Source organism: Acinonyx jubatus, chromosome B1, assembly GCF_027475565.1.
Source record: "Acinonyx jubatus isolate Ajub_Pintada_27869175 chromosome B1, VMU_Ajub_asm_v1.0, whole genome shotgun sequence".
Taxonomy (NCBI): Eukaryota; Metazoa; Chordata; class Mammalia; order Carnivora; family Felidae; genus Acinonyx; species Acinonyx jubatus.
In genome coordinates, this window is record NC_069382.1 from 127,581,757 (window position 1) to 127,606,268 (window position 24,512).

At 34.0% G+C, this 24,512-nt stretch overlaps 1 protein-coding gene across 7 annotated transcripts in view; it reads right to left on the reverse strand.

Moving 5' to 3' along the window:
* CCSER1 (coiled-coil serine rich protein 1) overlaps nt 1–24,512 on the reverse strand; it is a 1,258,994-nt gene that overhangs the window by 828,479 nt on the left and 406,003 nt on the right. For all 7 annotated transcript variants that reach the window (XR_008295692.1, XM_053216127.1, XM_053216129.1 and 4 more), the window contains one exon: nt 8,303–8,510. Coding sequence is in view for 6 of the 7 variants with exons in the window: in XM_053216127.1 (XP_053072102.1) it covers nt 8,303–8,510 (208 nt within the window). In the remaining variant the exon portion in view is untranslated. The remainder of the gene's footprint in view (nt 1–8,302; nt 8,511–24,512) is intronic.

The following is a 24,512-nucleotide window of genomic DNA, read 5'->3' on the forward strand; positions in this document are numbered from 1 at the left end:
TCTTCCCTTCCCTTCTTATCTATTTTCCAGATCAAATTTTATAGTCTTATAAAGAGCCACACCTCTTGTAAGCAGAATATTCTTATTCAGTAACCTATGCATTCTCAGTGAATCTAAGATATGCTATTATCTAAGCCAGAGGATACTTTGAGATGTATAGAATGGGATCCCTTGTTTCACATGAAGATTGTGTTACACTGTTTTTTTTTTAAACTTGTTACTCTAATGAGAAAGAAAATTAAGCTCTAATAACAATTTATAAGAATCAACAATAGTGCTCTAACTACATCTGCATGATAAATGGTCATACTTCATTTACAGGTCTCCCAAAGGAAGAACAGAAATTCCACAAAATGGAAGCACTGACAGGGGAGTTACCAGTTATGTGATGACATTCCACATGGTGTCATATTAAGTGTGTAATTTGATGAGCTTTGATAAAAATACAAGCCTATACACCAACTATACCAAGCCAGATGTAAACATTTTTTTTTATTACCACAGAAATTTATTAGAAGTAGAGCTATTCTGAAAGCTAGAAAGGTAGCACTGCAGAATACCTAGTTTAGCCAGACAAAAGGTGTCCTGCTAGAGGTTTTAGGGTATGGCTCACAGATCCTCTCAACCAAACAATGACATTTTTCAAAAGCTTAAGCAGGTTGTTCATCAGCTACTTCAAGTTCAAGAAGGGTTTATTTTGAAGACGTTTGGTGATGTGGCTTTTGTCTAATGGAGTATCTAATGGAATATCAAATGGAATGGATGAATTCCTAATAAGAGTCATAAGAGATCCAAAAATGATTTAAGAGAATTCTATTCATAGAAACATTCTGCAATTTGGACTTAAAGGGACAGAAACATTACAAAATGAAGACTTCTCTGGAAACCAACATCTCCAAACACATGTAAGAATGGGATAACTATTCAGAAGCAAATAATGTGCTAACTTTATAAAACAAAACAGAACAAAAAAGAATGACTTGGAGGGTAGAACCAAGAGTACAGAAGGCAGACCTAAAAGCCATGAAGAATCATTCCCAGGCACTGAGGCCTAAACAAGAAACCGCTAACCTATGCATTAGTTCACAGATCTTCGAATGGAGAACTGAACTTGGATTGCTTTACTTAAGCCTTATCTACAACTTCACATGCCTTTACAGGAAAAGACTCTGATGATGGAATGGAATGATACTTTGGGTGCCCTCAGGGAGGGGTAAATATACTTTGAATTGTGAGGGATGCATCATCATTGGGGTCCCAAAGATAGACTATTGTAGCTTGTGTAGCAAAGGCCACTTTTTTTTTTATATAGTGATTTTTCACTTTTGTATAGTACCCTCCCACACTAATAGCAAGGCTGGCCTTTATTTCCAACGAATTTCACAAAACTGATGATATGTTACTTCTGAGATGAGATTATAAAAGACACTGCTCATTTTTGTATCATGCTTTTTCTTTTGGATAGTCTTGGGACAAGACACTCTTGGGAAGCCAGATGGGAACATACATGGTGAGGAACTGAGGCTCCGGCCACCAGCAGTGAAGAACTAAATCCTCCTGCCACAGCTAATGAATGAGCTAGGAGGTGAATCCTCAAATACAGCCAAACTTCCATATGACCTCAGCAATGGCTGACATTTTGAGGGCAACCTCATGAGAGGCTTTCAGCCAGAACCAGTACATAAGCTGCTCTCACTGTCCTGACCACACAAATCATAAGATAACAAACATTTGTTGTTTTGGACCACCAGATAATTTTCTATGGAGCAATACAGAATTTTATTACAACTTTCTATTTTTGTATCCTTGAACTTGCCTAAATCCACGTTTTATTGTTCCTATTAGGCATATTATAAACTTTTTAATAGAATTCTTAGGGATCTGTCTATAAACCACCATGTCATCTACTGATAGAGGTAGTTTTACATTTTCTTTCCTATACTTAAGGTTTTAATGCTTTTTCTTTTTCTTTTTATGTTTATTTATTTTTGAGAAAGAGACAGAATGAGAGTGGGGGAGGGGCACAGAAGGAGACAGAATCCAAAGCAGGCTGAGCTGTCAGCACAGAGCCTGACATGGGGCTTGAACTCCTGAACCATAAGATCTTGACTTGAGCTGAAGTTGGAAGCTTAACCAACTGAGCAACCCAGGCACCCCCATCTTAAGTTTTTCTTAATGTATGATAGAATTCAGCACTGAAACTCCTGGGCTTTTTCTTTGCTTTTCTTTTTTTTAATGTGAATGATTTTTCTCCTTCTCCTCCTTCTCTTTTTTTTCCTTCCTTTAATAATAACATCTATTTATTTAATAGAAATTGGACTATGCAGACTTTTACTTTCTTCTTGTGTCATTTTGGAAAATTAGATTTTTCAAGAGATTTGTGCTTTTCATCAATATTGTTATATTTGTGGTCATACTGTTGTTAATAATATCACCTTATTTTCCTTCCAATGTCTTTAAGATTTGTACTGATTATTCCTGCCTTGATTCATTGATGATATTAGTAATTTGTGTTTCTTCTTTTATTTTTTCTTCTACAGTCTTTTTTTTTTTAAGTTCTCAAAAAAAAACAATTTGGGGATCATAAATTTTCCTGTTTTTTAAATGTTTATTTTTTTTTAATTTTTTTTAAACGTTTATTTATTATTGAAAGACAGAGAGAGTCAGAGAGTGATCAGGGGAGGGGCAGAGGGAGAGGGAGACACAGAATCTGAAGCAGGCTCCAGGCTCTGAGCTGTCAGCACAGAGCCCGACGCAGGGCTCGAACTCACAAACTGTGAGATCATGACCTGAGCTGAAGTTGGACGCTTAACTGACTGAGCCACCCACGTGCCCCTTAAATGTTTATTTTTGAGAGAAAGTATGTTGTCCTTGTGTGTGAGCAGGAGAGGGGCAGAGAAAGAGGGAGACAGAATCCCAAGCAGGCTTTGCACTATCCTCACAGAGCTAACATGGGGCTCCAATACAGGAACCACAAGATCATGACCTGAGCTGAAATCAAGAGTCAGATGTTTAACCAACTGAATCGCCCTAGGGTTCATAAATTTTCTATTATCTCATTTCAACTCTATTAAGTTTGTTCTTCATGTTTCTTTCTAGTCCCTTCCTTAGGTTTAATTTGCTCTTCTAGTTAACAAAAGACTTAGATTGTCAATTATAGCACTTTCTTCCTTTAAATATAAACTTTTAATTTTTTCATATATGTATTTTATTTTTGAGAGAGAGTGAGCAAGTGCACAACCAAGGGAGAAGGACAGAGGGAAAAAAATGTTAAGCAGGCCCCATGCTCAGTGGAAGTTCAGTGTGAGACTGAATTCCATGACCGTGGGATCATGACCTGAGCCAAAATCAAGGGTCAGAAGCTCAATAAACTGAGCCACCCAGGCACCCCTTAAATATAAACTTTTAAAACTATAAACTTCCTTCTAAGCATGGTTGCAATGCTATACCACAATTAGATTTTCATCTTATATTACCATCATTATCATCTCACTCAAATCACTTTAAAATTTCCTTTGAGGTTTGAAATTGATTCATGAGGTATATAGTAATTGGTTGTTTAATTTCCAAGTATTTGATCTCTTGTTATTTTATCATTCCTGGCTCCTGATTTAATTCCATTGTTCTAAAAAAATGTACTCCATAGATTTCTACATTTGAAATTTATTGAGACTTTTTTATGACCCAGCATGTACTCTGTCTTGGTGACACATTTGCAAAGAATGTATAATTCTATTATTAATTGTAGTAATCTATAAATGTCAGTTAGGTTAAAGAAGTTGGTAATGTTCAAATATTCTGAAACTCTTCTGATTTCGTTTAGTTGTTTTATCAATTCTAGAGAACGGAGTTAAAATCAACTATGATATGAATTTGTCTATTTCTTCATCTAGTTCTGTCATATTTTACACCATAGATTTACAAGGTACTTAAATAAGCCATCCACATATATGATTATGTTTTCCTGATGAACTGACTCTTTCATCAGTATGAAACATAGGTCTTTAATTCTGGTAACATGTCTTATTATATCTGACAGTACAGCCATTCATTTTTTTGTGTTTTTAGTTTTAATAGTACTTCTTTTCCAATTTTTACTTTAAACAAATTTTTTAGTAAGCAAAAACAAACAAACATAAAGCAGACAGCAGAAACGTGATTTTGTTATTTTCAAAAGATAAATATAAAGTGAAGTCTAATTATTACACTGCTATCTGCATTTACATGGGTAATTGCTTGCTTTTGGTAAATTTCCTTACTTTATGACTCCATAATTGCTTTTCCTGGCTATAAATATCCATTGCTGGTGTTACTATTCTATAGGCTTTTCATTTCCTCTTGACATGTGCTGATAGAAAAAAATGTCAGTTATAAAATCGTTGGAAACAGGGGCACCTGGGTGGCTCAGTCGGTTGGGTGTCCGACTTTGGCTCAGGTCATGATCTCGTGGTCTGCGAGTTCGAGCCCCGCGTTGGGCTCTGTACTGACAGCTCAGAGCCTGGAGCCTGTTTCAGATTCTGTGTCTCCCTCTCTCTCTCTCTGACCTTCCCCCATTCATGCTCTGTCTCTATCTCAAAAATGAATAAATGTTAAAAAAAAATTTTAAGTCGTTAGAATCATTTTACTGAAATATCTTTAAAAAAGCACAAAAAATTCTTAAATGTCCATTGAATAGTGATGAATGGTGAAGTTCAAAACATTCCAAATTTCATCATATATTTGTGAATTAAATTTATAATTAAAAATAAGAAAAAATACCTTTGAAAATTTTGTTATTATTATTTTTGGAGATATTAAAATTAAATAGTTTCAATTATTAGGTTGTTGAGAAAAGAAAAAGGAAAATAAGCTTTTTAGTCAATTACAAGCCTAACTTTGCATGGTTTTATAAATTATACTGATTCTCAAATAAATGGTTCTCTGATTTTTCACATTGTTAGAATAGTTACATTGTTAGAATAGATTCATCTCATGATATTAACTTTTTAAAATTTGTTTAACATTTTTCTAACTTTTTTTTAATGTCTCTTGATTCAGGAAGTTTGCTAGGTACATTCCCAGGATTCATTTATTAAATATAAACTAAGAAGGCATGGGTAGCAGTGGGGGATTACAAATGACCTTAGGTAAATATTCTTATTAGTTGTTATCTTTCTAGAAATTTATACTACTCATCTCACCTGAAATCTCTTCCCAGTAGCCCTCTTGGTTAATTACCATATACTGCAAACAAATTTCATGAGGGAGTGCAAAAAGGAAACAGAGCAAACTAAAAGGAAACAGAACAGAAACTATCTCTGTAGGTATTAAACATTCTCTTCTTTTACAGCTAATAGAATTATGTGGAAAAAAATAACAAAAGAGGAAGAAAAAAAATGGCATAGTTTCCCCGTTTGCTACAGTCACTTTTATCGCTAATGCTAAAAATGACAATAGAATTTCTAAGGGCCCAAAGTCAGTCTTCTTTTTTTAATAAAGGGGTTAATGTTTGGGTTGTTGGGAATATGCACATGCATTTTAATAATGGTAACTTATCTTCACAGAGGGGAGACAAAATTAAAAGTGTGAGGTTCCACTCAAAATATTCACATTTAACCTACCTCAGAATTAAAATTTAAGACATCAACAGAGCATCATTAGGAAAAACATCAAATAGGAGCATTTTTTAATGTGATATATTAAACTCATTAGTTCCTTTTTATTTTAAACATCAAATAGTTGAGATCTTCTGCAGCTAAAAAATAATCTGTGTATAAAAGTGGGACTACATTTCATAAAAATGTAACCATCAAATAAGAATAATTTTTCTATATTAAAAAAGTTTTGTTAATCTAAGATGAGTAATTGGTATTAAACTCAAATTAAGTAAGGAAATGTAGATTGTCATTGGAAAATTCCTGGTTTAGAGAACAGTTTTTTTTTTTTAATTTATTTATTTAAGTAATCTCTACACCCAGTGTGGGGCTCTTATAACCCTGAGATCAATAGCCACCTGCTCTAACAACCGAGCCAGCCAGGTGCCCTAAGAATATTTAAATAAACAATTTTCTTTTAAGGCATTCATTATAAAAACAACTAGAACAGTTGTCAATGTTAATCAAATCATAATATTGCTTTTCGTGTTGACAATAAAGAATAAGACCCTGCTCTCTGAATGGCTTACCAAACATGTAATTATTGCTCATTATACATGAGCTTTAAAAATAAATTGTCTTCAGTTTCTTCAAATGTTCTTTAATGAATAAACACAGATGGAAGTATAAAGACAATTGCAATATATTCAGAACATTAACTCTACAGTGAATATCACTAAATATTTTTAAATTATGAAATTAAGTACACTAAGAAAACCCCTTGACACTTCCTGTCTGTTCTTCCTACTTCCTTTTTACTTGTTGATTTTTTAATTAAAACTCAGACCAAAGGAGAGGTAGAAAGATGAATAGATGAACATTACAGACTTTGAGATTAATATCTTTTAATATAACAGCTATTATTAAGCTTGCCTTGTTCAAAGAGATTCAGGCTGCATGTTAAGCCAAACGTCAGGGAGATTTAACAAGTGCAGCAAAACACTTACGTTGTCAGTACAGGGACCTCATAGTCATACATATAGTAGTATGCTCTAACTACTTAATAGGCTTACCAAAAACTGGAAGCCCTAATTTGTAGTATTTGTTAATTTCTGTGGCATAATATTCCCATGTGGCTGATTTCAAGTTGCCAAAATGACATAAATGAATCTAAAATTGGAAAAATATGCACAGTAACTGTTATATTTTCACATATAGAGCCAATAGATGTAAATAAATGCATGAGTGTAGTTAATACTAGAATATAGTAAAATAAATAATAAATGATAGGTTTTGAGTACAGATTACCCTTCTAAAAATATAATGTGCTTCATCATAAGTGTATATAATTTAATTTTATGATGGTCCTTAACTGCCAGCTCATAAAATTCCTGAAATTCTAACAGTGATTGAAAATAAAACCACTACTCCTGCACCCCACCTACATAGATTCTAGCAATATAAACCGGTATGGAATGCAGATATTTCTTCCAGTTTTTACTTTAACATCTGATAAGAACACATGACTGAATAACCCCAATAGTCTATGGCATCATTCCCTCTCTCTTTCTGATTCCATTCTGGCCTCTAGCGGTAGCTGCTAGCATTATTATCATTACCCATGTGTTATTAGTGGTCATCTTCGTAAGGAAGCCATGATACTACTCATTCTAAATAGTTATATTTTCTGTTCTTACATTATTTATTATCATCTCCTATCAAGACAAATCAATTGAACAATAATGGGATATAGTAAAAAGTCGAGTGACTTTGAAGTCAGAAATATCAACCTGTTGTCTTGAATTCACACCTAGTGGAGGAAAGATATTTAACATTTCTGACGTCTCACTTTACATATCTAAAATAATGTTAATGTGTATGCTGTTTATAGAAATCCCCCCCAAAATAGATGTAATTATAAAAATATATCCATGGGGCGCCTGGGTGGCTCAGTCAGTAAGGCATGGACTTCGGCTCAGCTCGTTAGCTCATGGTTAGCGAGTTCCAGTATCAGACTCTGTGCTGATAGAGCAGAGCCTGCTTTGGATCATCTGCCTCCCTCTCTCTCTGCCCCTCCCCTGCTTGCATGCATGCACACATACTCTCTCAAACATAAACATTAAAAAATAATATAATCCATAACATACCTAAATCCTATAGGATGGCTGATTACTGGCCTTAAAGACGAAATAATCCATCATGTATTCTCCTAACAAATTCATCATCTAACAGCACAAATGTAGAAGGGCAACTGTATTCAGTGGGTAAAATCAGTCAAACATTCAGATTACATTTTACTAGACTGTTTTTACTGGAACAAAAATGACTAAACTACTTTTATGGTATCATATAAATAAAGCCTCAGTATCATTAAAATGAAGTCCATTTAATAGGTCTCTCAATAGCTTTATAGCAACATAGAAATGTAACTTAATAACTGATGCCTGTTTCTCTTTAATCCACTTTGCCCAGGTTTGGTGTCACTTTATTCTTTTTTTTTTTTCACTTCCTTCATAGAATCTTACAATTCTAGAGCTTAAGAGTACCTTATAAACCAGAGCTCCATGTCCTTCATTTGACAAAGGAGAGCGCTAAATTGCAAGACAATGCCTGACCCCTGCTCAGTGTCATTCACTTAATTATTGAAAGAAGCAGGCACTAACCAGTCTATAGACTCCACTGTCTACCAGCACTGAGAGACATTAATCTTAGAGTAAACCATTAATTACCTCTTGAAGAACTCTCTTCATCTTTAATAATAATGTCTTGACAGCTGTGCAGTCCTGTAACATCAATCTGAAAGGCAGAGAGTCTAAGCCTCCATTTTCTTCCACACCTTGCAGGGGCCAATCTGCAGATGGACTGGGGGGCATTCGGCTCATATGGGAACACCTGACTTCCTGATCAATGTCTTTTGTTAATTTCAGGGAAAGATTCCTAATAAGAAAAAAAAGAACAAAAAATTACAATGTAGCATATTCAAAGCAGTATTTTTCCAAGTTGTTGATCAATGTCAGTAGTGAGCTACAAAAAAATTCCTTGTGATGTGTATCAATTCCTCTTAGTATTAGTCTTTGAAAATTCTGAGACCCTTTGTCAAAATGCCCATGTTAGTGTCTTCTATCCTATTTTCTCTAAGACTGATAAGAACAAAATGGAATATAAAATTTAGATTTCACAGTATGCATAATAGTTCATTTACGACAGAATTTTCAAAAATTTATCAGGTTTTAGTTGTGAACTACCCTGGTGTCTGGTGCATATTAGGCTGACTCAGTAAGTAAGCATATAATTGAAGCTGAAAAAATGAATACGATAATGAGCGAATGAATAAAGCATAAATTTTGGTAATAATCTATGCAATATGTCATCTACATACACAAATTTTTCTGCAAGGTGATCTGTTATGCATTGCAAGGCTGCCGCCTATGGCTCAAAATTTCCTAACACTCTTACAATAAAGTAATTAAGCGCATGTTTTTAAAATTCCTTTTAGTTAGATTGCTGTTTCTTTGAACCTCCTTGTCCAGTCATATATCGAAACATCATTGAAGACTGACAAACGTTTTAGAAACCATACAGGTGTGAAGTTCCATGACTAATTTCAGGAGTTTACTGAGGTCCAGTGGATTATAGTTTAACATTTACAAATCTAAGAATCTCTATAATTTTCAGATAGTTAAGAATGGGCTATATACAGAAATTCATTTAGGAGATAAATTAGCTATTTGTTTTATACTTCAAAAGACTGAATGTATTCATAATTCCAACACGAGAGAATGATGGCATTTTTTCACAATTATACAAAACATCCATATTGTGTCCAGCGAGCAATAATGGCTGAAGTTGGATAATAGGATACAGGCTTAAAGGATATAGTCACTGACCTCAAGACGTTCACCACATTTATTAGTAGGTGGTACTGAAAGAATATCAGTTACCTTGAACAACATGGATTTGAACTGTGTGGGTCCACTGTTTTTGATAATTATAGTACATTATATAAATGTTTTTTTCTCAGGATTTTCTTCACAACATTTTCTTTTCTCTAGTTTAGTTTATTGTAAGAAAACGGTATATAATACACATAACATACAAAATATGTGTTAATTGACCGTTACTGATAAGGCTTCTGTTCAATAATAGGCTATTAGTAGATAATTTTGGGGGAGAGTCAAAAGTTACACACAGATTCTTGACTGTGCAGGGGGTTAACACCTCTAACCCCTGGGTTGTTCAAGGGTCAACTACAATATTCTTTCACATATGAAAAACAGATATTTTCACCTCAAAACATCTGACTTCTAAATGAAAAAGTTGGCTACGAGACCACTATAATCAAAATCATTCTTAATTAGGTTGAGGTCATGAAACAGACTATTAAACAGGGCTACTACTCAGCTGCAAAAGATAACACAGCCATCCTGTTGTATGTTTATGAGCTACCTTCTGATTGATTGGCCCCTGAGGTTTATAATTGTTAAATATTTTATAACTCAACCTTTTTAACAATAGACTTTTATTGGGCCAAAAATATCCAAGTGATTCTGGGTAAATTCACCTAAAAAAAAAATCCCTGTATTTGACAAGAAAAGGAAAATCTCTCATATGAACCCATAGTTTCCTCTCACAAAGACCATCCATAATAATGCCAGGAGGATAAAGCTAGTTCACATACTCTCCTGTCCCTGCATTAGCAGGGCTCACTAGATAATAAAATCTGTGCACTTTGGGACATATACCACTCTGTCTGCCAACTCTCTGAATGATTATAGTTTCAGAAGAGTGAAAAAAATATGCATTATAACAAAAAAGATAGACAGTCCCTTAACTTGGCCAAAAAAGTAGGGGTTGGGTCAGGGGGAATACTGAGGCCTGATACAGTGGGTCACTAATCACAACTACTACAAATAAACAACAAAGACATTGTAATCTCCACTGAACACATATACAGTTCACCCTCTCTGTGCCAACTCCATGAATCTTCAGTAGAATTACTCAGTAATATTTACACTTGCCTTGTTGCTCATGAATACTGTTCAAGTCTTTATAACTAAAAATTTAATGCTTAGTTTTTCCACAGCAAAGGAAACCATCAACAAAATGGCAAGGTAACCTACTGAATGGGAGAATATATTACAAATGATATACCAAATAAGGAATTAAGATCCAAATACATAAAGAACTTATACAATTCAACACCATAAAAACCCCAAAAATTCCAATCAAAAAATGGGCAAAGGACATAGACATTTTTTTTTTCAAAAAGACATACATACAGATGACGGACACATGAAAAGATGCTCAATGTCATACATCATCAGGGAAATGCAAATCAAAACCCAGGGAGATGTCACCTTACACTCGTCAGAATGGCTAGAATCAAAGAGACAAGAAGGGCACTTGGGTGGCTCAGTTGGTTGAGCATCTGACTCTTGATTTTGACTGGGGTCATGATCTCAGGAGTCATGAGTTCGAGCCCTATGTCAGGTGCTGACAGAGTGGACTCTGCCTGGGATTCTCTCTCTCTTTCCCTCCCTCTCTGCCTCTTAATAATAATAAATTAAATAATTTAATTTATTACTAAAATAAATAAATAAACTTAAAAAAGAGAGAGAGAGAAAGTATTTTGATTAGCACAGGAATTAAAATTAAGCTGTTCAGATAAAGCGTACATGGGATCATTCTGTTACTATTTCTTACAACTGCAGTAAGTCTATAACTGTCTCAAAACAAAAAAAGTTTAATTAAAAAATTTATCAACATTTAGATAAAGTTGAATTTAAACTTATGGACCTTTCTCAGTCTGTAAGTACCACAAAAATGAAGGTTTTGAGTAAAATTAACAGGAAAGCTCATAAACGTTACATTAGATGTATTCTTGAAAGTTTCAACTTGAAAAACTTGAGTTTTAACTGGCACTTTAAACATTTAACTTAAACTACTACAGTGAACTGGCTCTGTACTTTTGTCACTGGAATTCTTTGTGTGAAAGGAATTTTCTACCAAGCTAGTTGAACAGTTCTGCTGCAATTCTATTTTCAATATGACAAATTTAATAAGAAAACGGATATCTTAAAATAAACTTAGAATGATTAAAGGATCTTCCTTATCAGGGAGAAAAAAATAAAATGATTTTCATGATTTTTTCTTCTCATTTAGTTAGAAGGAGCACTATCATTTTGATAGTGAGAAATTTTCTTTCCACCCACATCATTTGGAAACCTCCCAATATAATGGCCACAATGACTAACAAAATACAAGATCATGTCAGTTGCAAAGGATTGATGCCCTTATCTGTCAAAGGAGCTGTTCCTTATTTAGTGCACTGACACCTTTCATTATAGCACATATCTATGGCCATAAGGGATCTCAATGATTTACACTTTATAATATGGCTGTAATTTCTGAAGCAGATTTCCAAGGAATGAAAAAGTAAAAGTAATCTTTTTTGACCACCATAATAAATAAGCATATGCATACACCTCTTTCCAAAGCTTCATTAAGTAGATCTGTAGAAAATAATAGTTTCTGAAAACCTTACTTTTGGAAACTTATTTTTATTTAATTTTCATTTTAAAAAGGATTGAGTTATCTATGGTAAATTCAATTTTAGCTTGAATAATTCTAAGACAGCATTCCAGAACTAAAAACTGTCTGTGTAAGAAACTAACCACAGGAAGCCTATTGTTGATAAATAAGCTGTTTTTCTCATATTTCTTTTCGAAATATATTGTTCACTGAAAGTGTCATTTGGGGGGAAAAACTTGTATATCAAATTGTTTTATAGTTGGATAGTTAGCTTCGTTACTGAAAGGACAGAACCGGCATCCCTCCCTCCACAGTAGTATAGTGGTTATAACAACTGGTTAACACTTTCAATTTAGATATAAATTTACATTTGAGGAGGATTTCACTACCACCTGAAGTGATGGGTAGAAAAAAGCAAGATATGGAGAAAGGCAAGCTAAAATACAAATGACATAAGAGACAAAGTCCTCTGTGATCTAGCAACTGTCTGCCTTACCATACCTTATTTTCTAACAACTGTCTCATTGTTGGATTTTTTTAAATTTTTTAAATGTTTATTTATTTTTGAGAGACACAGAGTGAGCTGGGAGGGGCAGAGAGAGAGAGAGGGAGACACAGAGTCCAAAGCAGGATCCAGGCTCTGAGCTGTCAGAGCCCTAAGCAGGGCTCAAAATCAGGAAAGGTTGAGATCATGACCTGAGTCAGATGCTTAATTGACTGAGCCACCTAGGCGCCCCTCCTTGTTTTTTAAGCTCCAAGTACACCAGCCTTCATACAGGCCCTCCAATGTGACAAACTTCAACTTGCCTCAGGAATTTCGTGTATGTGTTTCTATCTGCATAAAAAGTTTGCTTACGCTTGTGCCTTCAGATCTCTGCTTAAAAGACAACATTTCTTAAGGAAACCCCCTGTGCATCTATGTAAAAACACACAGGTTCCTCTTCTCTATGCTAAGCCTTCCTTTGTAGCACTTAAACACAATGCAGTTAAAATATTGATTTGCAGAGACCACTGGGAACACACTGGATTAAGCTGACCTATACTCCACCTCCTGTTCCAAATATGAAGAAATACTGGATGAATTATAAGAACATTTATTTTTAAACATATTACAGCACAGGAAGGAAAGACAGAAAAATTTCTGGATGCCAAAAGGGTAAAGTTAAAACAGCAATAATTATATGAGTTGCCACTGTAGTGGTTTCAGGGTGTTGAACTTGGATGCAGTCTGAAAAAACAGAAGCTGCAGTGCCCATGCAGATTTAGGAGAGTATCTGCCAGGAGCAAAGAAGCATTACAGTACTCGATGAGAGTTCCAAGCTTAAAAAACAAAAAAACCAAAAAACAAGTATCAATCTGATGCACTTTTAAATTTTTTTTCAACGTTTATTTATTTTTGGGACAGAGAGAGACAGAGCATGAACGGGGGAGGGGCAGAGAGAGAGGGAGACACAGAATCGGAAACAGGCTCCAGGCTCTGAGCCATCAGCCCAGAGCCTGACGCGGGGCTCGAACTCACGGACCATATATATATATGGCAGACATTGTTGGTTGTCTGTCCACTACTGATTCACACCTCCTTCCTTCTTTAAAATAGAAACAAGAAAAAAAAAAAAAACTCCCCAGTCTGTTCAAACTCTGGCTCTATCATGGCTCCATGAAAAAACAGACTGGTGGGGTTCTTGAAGGACATGTTTCCTCTCCGGTAAAAAAAAGACACAGGAAAAGGCAGGAAAGATCTTTTTCCCTTTGAATGTTATTTTGATGTAATCTACTTCTTGAAACTATTGATCGATTCTGCATAGAAAGAGACTCAGCTGTGAAAAAAAACTGAAGAGAAAAAAGTGGGTAGACCTGGCTCCTTGATAATGTCATTGTTTCTTTGAATTAACCGACAGAAAAGACCCACTCACTAACTGTAGGTTTCTTATTGGACATGGTAACATTTTTTTGACTGTTTAATACACTTTGAGCTAGTTGTTTCTTTTACTTGAAGCTGAAACCATGCTAACTAGTATAATTACTAAAGAATATATTCCTAAGAAGAACATTAAGCCTAGCAATAGTAGTGAGATTACATAATCACTTGTGTATGTCTTTGTTTAGTAACTATATCTGAGGTTAGTATGTTCTAAGGACATAGAAACAGTACTTATCTCTCTTGTTCATTAATGTATCCACCTAACTTTATTGCACAATTACATGAAATAAATTATTACATCAATATAGAAAAAGCATTATAGGACATCTAGTTTAACATTTGTGTTTAATAGATAGGGAAGCTCAAGCCTAAATTAGTTTTCTAAGTGCCACACGCTAGAAGGTGTAAAAGAACTCTGGTATGACTCCTAGTTCAGTGCTGTTTTCTTCGTTTCCATCATCTTTTAGTAAGGTTAAAATTTCACATATACCTGAATTTATCTATTCTAAGCTGTAAACTGGAATAGTGAGATATTTCGTTACACTCTTAGGGAATATTATAAAGAGTAACAATTCCAGTTCCATAGAAAAGTCATAATTTCCTTCTTTAAAATTTTAGAAAAGTGCAAATCTGCTCATGAAAAGTTTGAAAGTACTTGTTTAGCATTAAAAAGAAAAGAATGACTTGATTGTGTTTGGTACCTTTCCAGCATGCCATTGATGTCACTCACATTTCTCCCTTTCATTCTCTACTTTTGTTTTCACATGTGATTTAAGATGAAGCATTTCATGGGGCACCTGAGTGGCTCAGTTGGTTAAGGTTCTGACCCTTGATTGCAGCTCTCAAGTCATGATCTCATGGTTCGTGGGTATGAGCCCCAATTCCAGAGCCAGCTTGGGATTCTCTGTCTCCCTCTCTGTCTCTGCCCTTCCCCCACTCTCTCTCTTTCTCTCAAAAACAAATAATATGTTATTTATTAATAATAAATTTTTAATAAAAATTTAATAAACATTAAAAAAAATAAAGAGCATTTCACTAATAAAAATAGAATAAATATAGAGTCAAGTGTAAAGACTTGCCTATTATGAACTTTCTTCTTCCTTTTTTAAATAAACTTCTTTTCAACAATAAGAGTTTCATATTTTTAGTACAGTAGTATCAATAAGATGAGAATTAATTTTAGGTTGAAACTACATTATTGAAAATAACTTTATTTTCAATGCTATTTGTTTCTGGCCCTCTTCCCTTCAGTATCAGGATAATAAGCCACAAAAATACAATGTCTTGCTTCAGATCCATATCATGAAGGGATGTGATTATTTTTTTGGAATGAAACTACCACTATAAAATGCATCTTATTTATCACAGAAAATAGTTAGAACCTAATGTTATTGTTTTAAGATCCTGTATGTAAAATTCTCAATTTATGACCATTTAAGGAGAGCACATTTTAAAAATATATATATAACTTAAGAGAAAGTTTATAAAAATATGACTGTATATTTGGTTCTGAACATTTGTGTTAGATCTTCTTCAAAACAGAAAACAACAGAATGTCTTCAATTTGTTTCTAGGTATCTAAGTAATCTTTATAAAATGAAATATTTTACAAATATAAGCAGCTGGGGTTGATCACAACATATCAAAAGTGGCTATCAAGTTGTCTCTAAGTAAAATTTTAATACAATATATGCCACTAATGACATGCTAAAAGCTATACAACTTACAGGCAACTATTTACTTTTAAAAGATTGTTTTATGACTTTCACCTTTTAAAAATGTTCAAGATCTGGCAATCACAGTGGGATAAGTGACAGCCACGAAAGTATAATCTAGGAAGTAGGGCTCCCAAACAGAAAATCAATTCTTTTTCTGTAGCTTGGCATAAAGGCAATACCTAAAATTATTGGCCTAATACATAGTGCCTAAGAAACTGTAAAACTTTCAATACTTTCAAAGCTAAGAGTCAGAGATTATGACTTTGAGTAACTTTTAGAGTCCCAGAACTTTATCAATTTGAGAAAAATTAATAAAGCCTACATCTATCTTCTCAAGCAAATTCTCCATATTCCATTCTTTAGGTGAGCAACAAAGGCATTGTTATAGTCTATGCTCAATTTCAACTAGAAAAATAAGATTTTCTATATGACACAAAATCAAGCATTCCCAAATATCCTGGCAGGCCTACTCACACATACACACAAATGATGTGGGTTGATTTTAAATGTGTTAATTCCAGGGCTTAATCTGCAGCCCCCTGTGTCATAATCCCATTTTGCTGTGTCATGCACACAGTTAGCCTTTGCAAGGCAAACATGTAGTGCAGTAGCAGAATAAACATGTCTTCGTATGCTCACTGATCATAATTTTTCCAAGGATATATATGAGTTTTCTTAGAGTGTGGCTAATTTACATTTATCCTTTAAGACCCCTCTCCTAGGAAGTCCCCTTCAATCCTTCCTACTACCTCAGGCTTTAGAGTTGCCTCTTTTCTTTGACAATAACACCAAAAAGGTGGAGTCCCTCTTTTGATGATCACTGTATTTCCAAATGTCTGGCATCTAGCAGTGTCTCAGTAAGTATTGGTTGAATTAATAAGTATTTGTTGGGGAGCCTGTGTGGCTCAGTCAGTTAAGCGTCCAACTCTTTGTTTCAGCTCAGGTCATGATCTCACGGCTTGTGGATTCAAACCCCACATTGGGCTCTGTGCTGACAGTGAGGAGCCTGCTTTGGATTCTCTCTCTCCCTCTCTCTCTGCCTCTCCCCTGCTCACTCTCTCTGTCTCTCTCTCAAAATAAGTAAACTTAAAAAATAAATAAATTAAATTAAAAAATGAGTATTTGTTGAATGAATTATTTGATAGATGGCAGTCTTACATAAACACATGTGCTAAAAATTCTACCTTATTAATCCTAAGTGACAGGTTTACATATCACAATTTCCCATGAAGCACTTTTTAGATTTATCTTTGGAACCTTACCAAAGCAAAAATTTTCAAGGTTGTAAAAATATTCTGGACCAGTGAATTAGGGGTAGCTACAGAAAGGAGATTAAGGGGCGCCTGGGTGGCTCGGTCGGTTAAGCGTCCGACTTCGGCTCAGGTCATGATCTCACGGTCTGTGAGTTCAAGCCCCGTGTCAGGCTCTGTGCTGACAGCTCAGAGCCTGGAGCCTGTTTCAGATTCTGTGTCTCCCTATCTCTCTGCCCCTCCCCTGTTCATGCTCTGTCTCTGTCTCAAAAATAAATAAACGTTAAAAATTTTTTTTAAAAAAAGGAGATTAACACCAAGAAAAATGAAAACAACAACAACGATGGAAATACTACTACTAATAAAGAAAACTAGGATGGAACAGGAGTAAGTTGTAGTGGGGGGCACAATTGTTTGAGAATAATCTCATTTTTAATCAGATAGGAAACAATGTACCTTCCCACTTATCTTGAAAATCTTTCCTACTAAATGAAAAAGTACATAATTAGGCTCTAGCCAATAAGCTGTCCCAAAGCTGTAATTTCAGAAATTAAGTGGCTTTTGGAATCATGAGTATACTGGAATGAGTAACAACTTTCAGCCTGAAGAAAGATTAAGAAAAATTAGAAAACACCTGAAAAATCAACGAGTTGGTGATCAATAGGTAAGTACTATTTTCTTTAAATATCAGTTCTAAATTAAATCTTAAATTATATCAATGTTTAAGACATTTTAATAGTCGATTATGATATTAGGAGTACATTGGGAGCTATAATTCAGTTAATCAAACTTACAGATATCTTTCGGTTTGGGTCACAAAGCTATAGACCAGGCTGTCAATGGCTAGAGCAAAGTGCAGTTGCAGTGTGAAAAAAAGATATGAGTGTGGCTATTTAAGAACTGAGCTTGAGTGACCACTGCAGAGAAACTCACTTACCCATCTTTGTTTGAATCAGGCCTAAACCTTTGGATTTGGTAAAATGACAACTGTTTTAAGCAACTGCTTGAGAAGTCAGTGGAAGAATGAATATCCTGAATGAATATCACCAAACTGATTGTAGATTTTCTGAAGACAGAATCTGATAGTCAATGTATAACCCAGAGTAGCTTAGTTAGCATCCATAGAAAACTGCTTCTTTTCTTCAAAGTATGTAATTGTCTCCTTTCTTTCTTCCTCATAAAAGCCCTTGCTTTCAACCTATAAGCAGGCACTATATGAGTTTCAACCTGAATCTGTGTTCCCCAAATTGCAATTCCTTAATCCCAAATAAACACTTGTTTATCTCTCTTATTTTCAGGTTAACAAGTGCATAGTGTTTAGAACATAGCTTGCCCTGCAAACCCAATACTATAATATGATTGCTCCTGTATAACACACAGATGTGAATTTAGGGACTAAAAAATACAAAACTTTTATTTAAAAAATATTAATGATCAAATATGTTTAAATCTTTAGGAATCCCTGGTGTAGTATTAACATAATAATAACTGAAAAATCCTAGTAAATAATCCTACTAACTTCATTTAACCCTGTATTTTCTCAACTCATCTGATCTTTCTCTCTCTCTTTTTTTTTTCTTTTCTTTTCTTTTCTTTTCTTTTCTTTTCTTTTCTTTTCTTTTCTTTTCAAAACATACTTATTAAGCACTCATAAGAGCTGTTAATGTCCTAGGAAACTAGGTTTAGTAAAATAACATAGTAAATAATTTCCTAGAAAGATGTCTGGATGGCTTATTACAAAACTGCCTCAAAAAAGGTGCTGAATTAATTTCAAATCTCAATGCTAAATGTTGTAACAAACATTGTCATAAGTAAAAACACACTGTAAATATGCAGCACCATCAAATGATACTGATTCTACAAATGTGATTATTTGTTAAGCAATCAAAAACTTAACCATGGATGGACATGAAAGATAAAGGATGTCTACCTTTTTTCTCTCTGAAATAGAGAAACCACATATAAATAATAGGCCAGATTATTTGTGTAAATGAAAAGCATATAACATAGTTTATACATAATTATACATCACAGAACTGTCAAAGCATAAATATCTGTTGCAAGGAACAAACAAAAAATCCTTGAGGCCAGTAAAAGAATATGAGCCCAGACCTTGAAAGGCATGACATAAAGTGAGAATGGCATAGCTGAAGTGATTTAAATGATTCAGCTTAAAGTAGCTGAATTACTTTTCCATTATTCATCGGCACAGCACCAACACAGACAAATACTACCATCATACATATAAATGTGATATGTGGCTATAAATCACAAGGTTAGATAAGTTAGAAGCTGCAAAATGTTTTAGGCTTCTGTTGATGAATCTTTTCCTAACCCTTGTCTTGAAGACACAGACACTTAGATTCTTGGACTCTATCTTTGGCTCTAATATATTCCTCTTTGAATGTTATCTCAGTTTCTTTCTTTCTATGCTGAAGTGTACTTGACATTTAAAACCAGATAACAGTGGTTGCTGGTAGCATAGGTTTGTTTCTCTTTTACACAAGCAACAGAAACACAGATTGGTATCAATGTCCAATTGCTTTTGAAACAGAGATGATGATGAAAAAGAAAATACCCAGCCCTTTTCCTTACACAACTGAAGAAGCACTGATAAAAGAACACCTCCATTTTACTTTTTGCTCTCCAGAGAAAGCTACCCATTTAGGAAGAATAACAAGGAAAAAAAATTCCTCAGAAAGAAATGAAGTTCCATTCCTAAAACAAGTCTTCCCAAAATTACAATGTTGTTTTACATTTTGTCATTTGCCTAAAAATAGAATAAAATTTGTTTTCTTTAATTATCAATTCTAATTATACCCTAAATTATGTCACCTTTTAAGATATTTTAATAATCAATTATCATATTAATAAATTACAGAACAGGAATCTCAGGCACAGAGACTAGACAGAATGCAAATAGCAAAACTGGTCTTTAAATTCAAAGATTCTGTTTCCAGAGTCCATATCCTAACCCTCTGCTCTCACTAGAGACATCTGATTGTCAAAAATTCAATGACCTTACTAAGTCAGACACTCAAAGTCATAACTACATACTGATTGGAAAATATAAATTAATTTACCACAGAGTAGTTTTTATGATTTTTTAAAATTTCCTTTTTCTATCCAAAACATTTTTTTTAATCTTATTCTTCAATAGTTTCATAGAAGAGTAGGAAATTACAATACTTATATTGGGAAATTTAACTTAAAAAATTGTGTTTGAAAAAGAATGTCTCTTAGAATCATCGAAGTTAACAATTTTGGGGTACTTAAAGCTGAGTATCTATGACCCATGGGAGGTTTTACTGGAGAAATGTTATAAAAAAACTATTCATGTTCTTAGAGGCAACTTCTTAGAAACTGGTCATAATTGATTCTTTTGAGAATCAATTGATTCTTTTTTTCTTTCTTATGGGAACATCTGTTGTTTTTTCCTGAACATGAAGAATTTTTCCCCCTGTCTCTGGTATTATTATTAATAATAATACCTTTATTTATTAATAATACCTTATTATTAATACCTTTATTTTCCTTTACAAAAGTCCCTCCTTTCCTCCATGATTGCATGCAGTTTTGATGGGACTGCTTAACAAGGCCCCTCTAATTCTTGTTGTCATGATCATGTGACTTGGGCATGGCCTATAAACTCTGGTCCCTAAAAATATGAATCTTAAGCAACATAGCACAGGGACAGACAGAGAACCATTGCAGCTGACTTACTCTAACAGTAGAGACACAAAGAGCTAATCCATTCATTCCTGCAATCTAGGGCCACATTCATGGGCTTGCATCCTGTCACAGGATGTGGTTCTTAGAAGGGTCCTACACTAGGTTTGACAGTCTGCTGTCACCACCTTGAAATTCTCCATAATTTTTGCATGAGGAACTTTCTCCCATTTTCATTTTTCACTGGATGCTGCAAATTATCTAGAAAGCCCTGCTATCTCAGTTCCCTGAGATTACCATATTTCTGCTCTTAAGGACTGCTTGGCTTATACTTAATTATGTGAGCTACCACAAATCATATATTACATGTACATACATATATATGTATATATATATACATATACATATATATATATACACATATATATATACACACATATATACACACACACATATATATATATTTATATTTCCTTAAATGAATTAAGTGAAAGGTTTCTGGGGCTTGTATCAGTGACCCCTGTGTTACACATTTGTCATGCCCAAGACTAAACTGTAAAATGTCATCTAGTTTTTCCAATGCCCTCACACCCTTTGGTACATTCCTGTCATGTCCTTTTATGTGATCTTCTCCAGGTTTGCTTTAGAGTATTACTGCTCCCTGGATATTCAGAATTCATTACTGGGATGCTGTAAGTCAGAGGCCATTCACTTTTTGTAACTCTTCTGTCAAAACATACTGATGCTGTGTCCGGGCCCTCACCACCCCGACCCTTCATAGATAATTAATCCAGCTAATGTGTTGGTAGCTGATAAAGGACTGGTACAACATTTTTATCTTACCAGATTACTTCCTACCCAGAAGGAAAAATTCTACACACAAAAATTTAGAGCATATTGTCTGCTTAAAACAGACATTTAGATTTCTGAAATCATACTAAATAAGGAGCCACCTATTCTGTACCAATTTCTTCTGCGTTTAGAAGGAAATATACATAACTGGTTCTAAGACTAGTGTTTTCTGACCTTTTCGCCAAGGAAAATAACATGGCTAGAGGTCAGCACTAGGAAATTAAATAACCTTTGTTTTAATGTGGAATTTCCCTAAAATGAAGTTGCATGTATTTTAAATCTTGTAAGTTTTATGTTACACAGCCTAAGTTGAGTTGATAACCTCAATACATTGATCTTAACTCATAGTTTTTATTCATTAGAAAGGTAAAAATTAATGGCTGCTTTGCTTTCTGTGATAATCTTGTCTTTCAAATGACAGATTATCTCCTATTCTCCAAGTATGCTGCTCTACTTAATTATCAATAGGAAATTTAGGATATCTTTCCCACCATTTTTTAAAATGATCTATTTGGTATCCCCCCTCCCTGCCTTTTTTTTTCTCTTATAAATCCTCTAAAATCTTCCCTATAAACTAAAATCCTATCTGGAGATAAAGAACAATTTCATGTGGATTACAATATTTTATTTTATATCTTAATGTTGTTTTAAAATTTAAAGCATTTTATTTGTAAATAATATTAGTAAATTTAAATTGCACTTTTATTGAGCTAGCAATAGAAATATTTGCCATTGGCTTATGTGTAACTGTTATCTAAAAGAAAAGAAAAAAAAAGAGAAATATGTATGCACACAGATTAAAATATCTCCCCCCCATGATATATAATATTTACAAAGAGCACAACAGTAACTTTACAATGGAGAAACTTGATAGACAACACCTTAGCCAAGTGATCAAGGTTAACATCACCAGTTACAGACATGTCAATATCATGGTTCGTATTAGACTACATCAATTCTGTGCTTTTTTTTTTTGGCCAAAAATTAATAACTTCAATTTAATGAGTAAAAACATATCAGACAACTCCAAGTTAATGGATGATCTACAAATTACCTGACCAGTCCTCCTTAAAGCCTGAAGGCAAGGAAAGACTGAGAAACTGGCACAGAATGGATAAGACTTCTAAGAAGAACAGCAAAACTAAAAGTGAGGTGGGATCCTGACTTGGGTCGTATAACAGAAAAAGGAAAAAGAAAAGGTAGACCAAGCAAAGTCTGCAGTATAATTCATATATCATATAAATATTAATGTATTAATTTTGGTCATTTGCTATGGAATATAAGATGTTAACATTAAGGCAATCTGGGTGGCGGATGCAGGAGAACACAAATACTTTTTTGTAATTCTTCTCTATTTTTTCAAAATAAAGTTACAAAAGGGAGTTAAAATAATTATTCACATTATTAACAAAAGAATATCTCAAATGTCTCAGTTATAAAATTCCTAAGAAATTGACTGCTCATCAATATGCTCAGTTTCATTTACTTCTGTCCACACTTAAAAAGTGGTTGTTATCAAAACTGTTGTTCCTAAAGATGCTTAGAAGTACTACCTCTGAGTAACTGACTCTCATATCACTGATATTTGATCTGTTAAAATTCTCTGCATTTGATTAAGTAACAATGAAGTTTATTAGTGACATAGCAAAAATAATAGATTTCCTTATTTGTTTCATAGGCATGTAAGAATTATTTCATATACTACAGTCATGTTTTCTTTTGTTATTATTTGGGAGATTTATAAATATGAATATTACTTTTAAAATTGAGTGAAAAGATAAGCTAATTTATAATAAAATAGATACTTCTAAAGAATAGACAGTAGAGAGGCCTGTATTAAAAACCCTCTACAGAAGGCAGAAAAATCTGGGATCAAGTAAAATAAAAAAAGAGAAAAGGAAACTGGAAAGTGTATAGAGTGAGAATACATTTTGTAGATCATAGCATTATGCAAATTGGCAGTTTAATGGGAATACAATATTTGTATAGTTTTAAAATTATACATATATCTCATTTTTATTTATATTGACTACTAATAATGTATATTATATTGATAACACATTTATTTGTTATCATACTAGGTAGACATGCAAGATGGCTTCTAAGCTTCCACTTGCTGGTATACATGCTCTATATGCTCTCCTCCCTTTAAGTGGATATAGCCTGTCAATATGGTGGACTATCATGTGATTAGTTTGATAATGAGATGTCTTTCACATAATAATAATAATAATAATAATAATAATAATAATAATAATAAACATTATCCTGATGGGCCTGACCCAATCAGAGTATCCTTTAAAAAAAAGACAAGCATCAGAGGCATGTGTTCCTGAAGGCTTTGAAGTCAGTCACCACAAATTTTGCAGATATAGGGAAACCAATTCTGCTATCAATCACCTGAGCTTGGATGAGACCCAAGTTGGCCAGCGTCATGACTGTAGCCTTGTGAGCCCCGCGTGGAGAACTCAGCTAATCCCTGTTCAAACCCCTTACCCACAGAAACTGTGATCCCTGATCTAAATGTTTAGAAATAAAACTTATGCCATACAAATGTGATTCTTAATATTAGTAAATAATCAAGTTTTTGGATTGTCCACATAAAAGCATTTTTTTTCCAGAAATAAGATGTGTCTCGCTGCCAGTATATTCAAAAAGTCTTACCACCCTTGTGAGCCAAGGGCCATAATGAATTTAAGGAGTTTAGTATTTGTATAACAGACAACCATCTATAATAGCACCTGCCTGGCTTGAAAATGAAGTTTCATTGCATGTTCTCTATTGTCTTGGAAAAATGGTTAATATAACCAATAAAGCATTTTCAATGTTTTTTCTGCTTGTGCCTATTTATTCATTTATAAAGTATGTGCCTATTTATTCATTTATAAAGTATTTGTTGAGTGCCTGGATCCAGTTTGAAGTAATTGTCCTATGCTTCACTATTAAATGGGTGAAAATTATCACAGCAAACCTGGCTCTCTGAGTAAATATCTGGTCT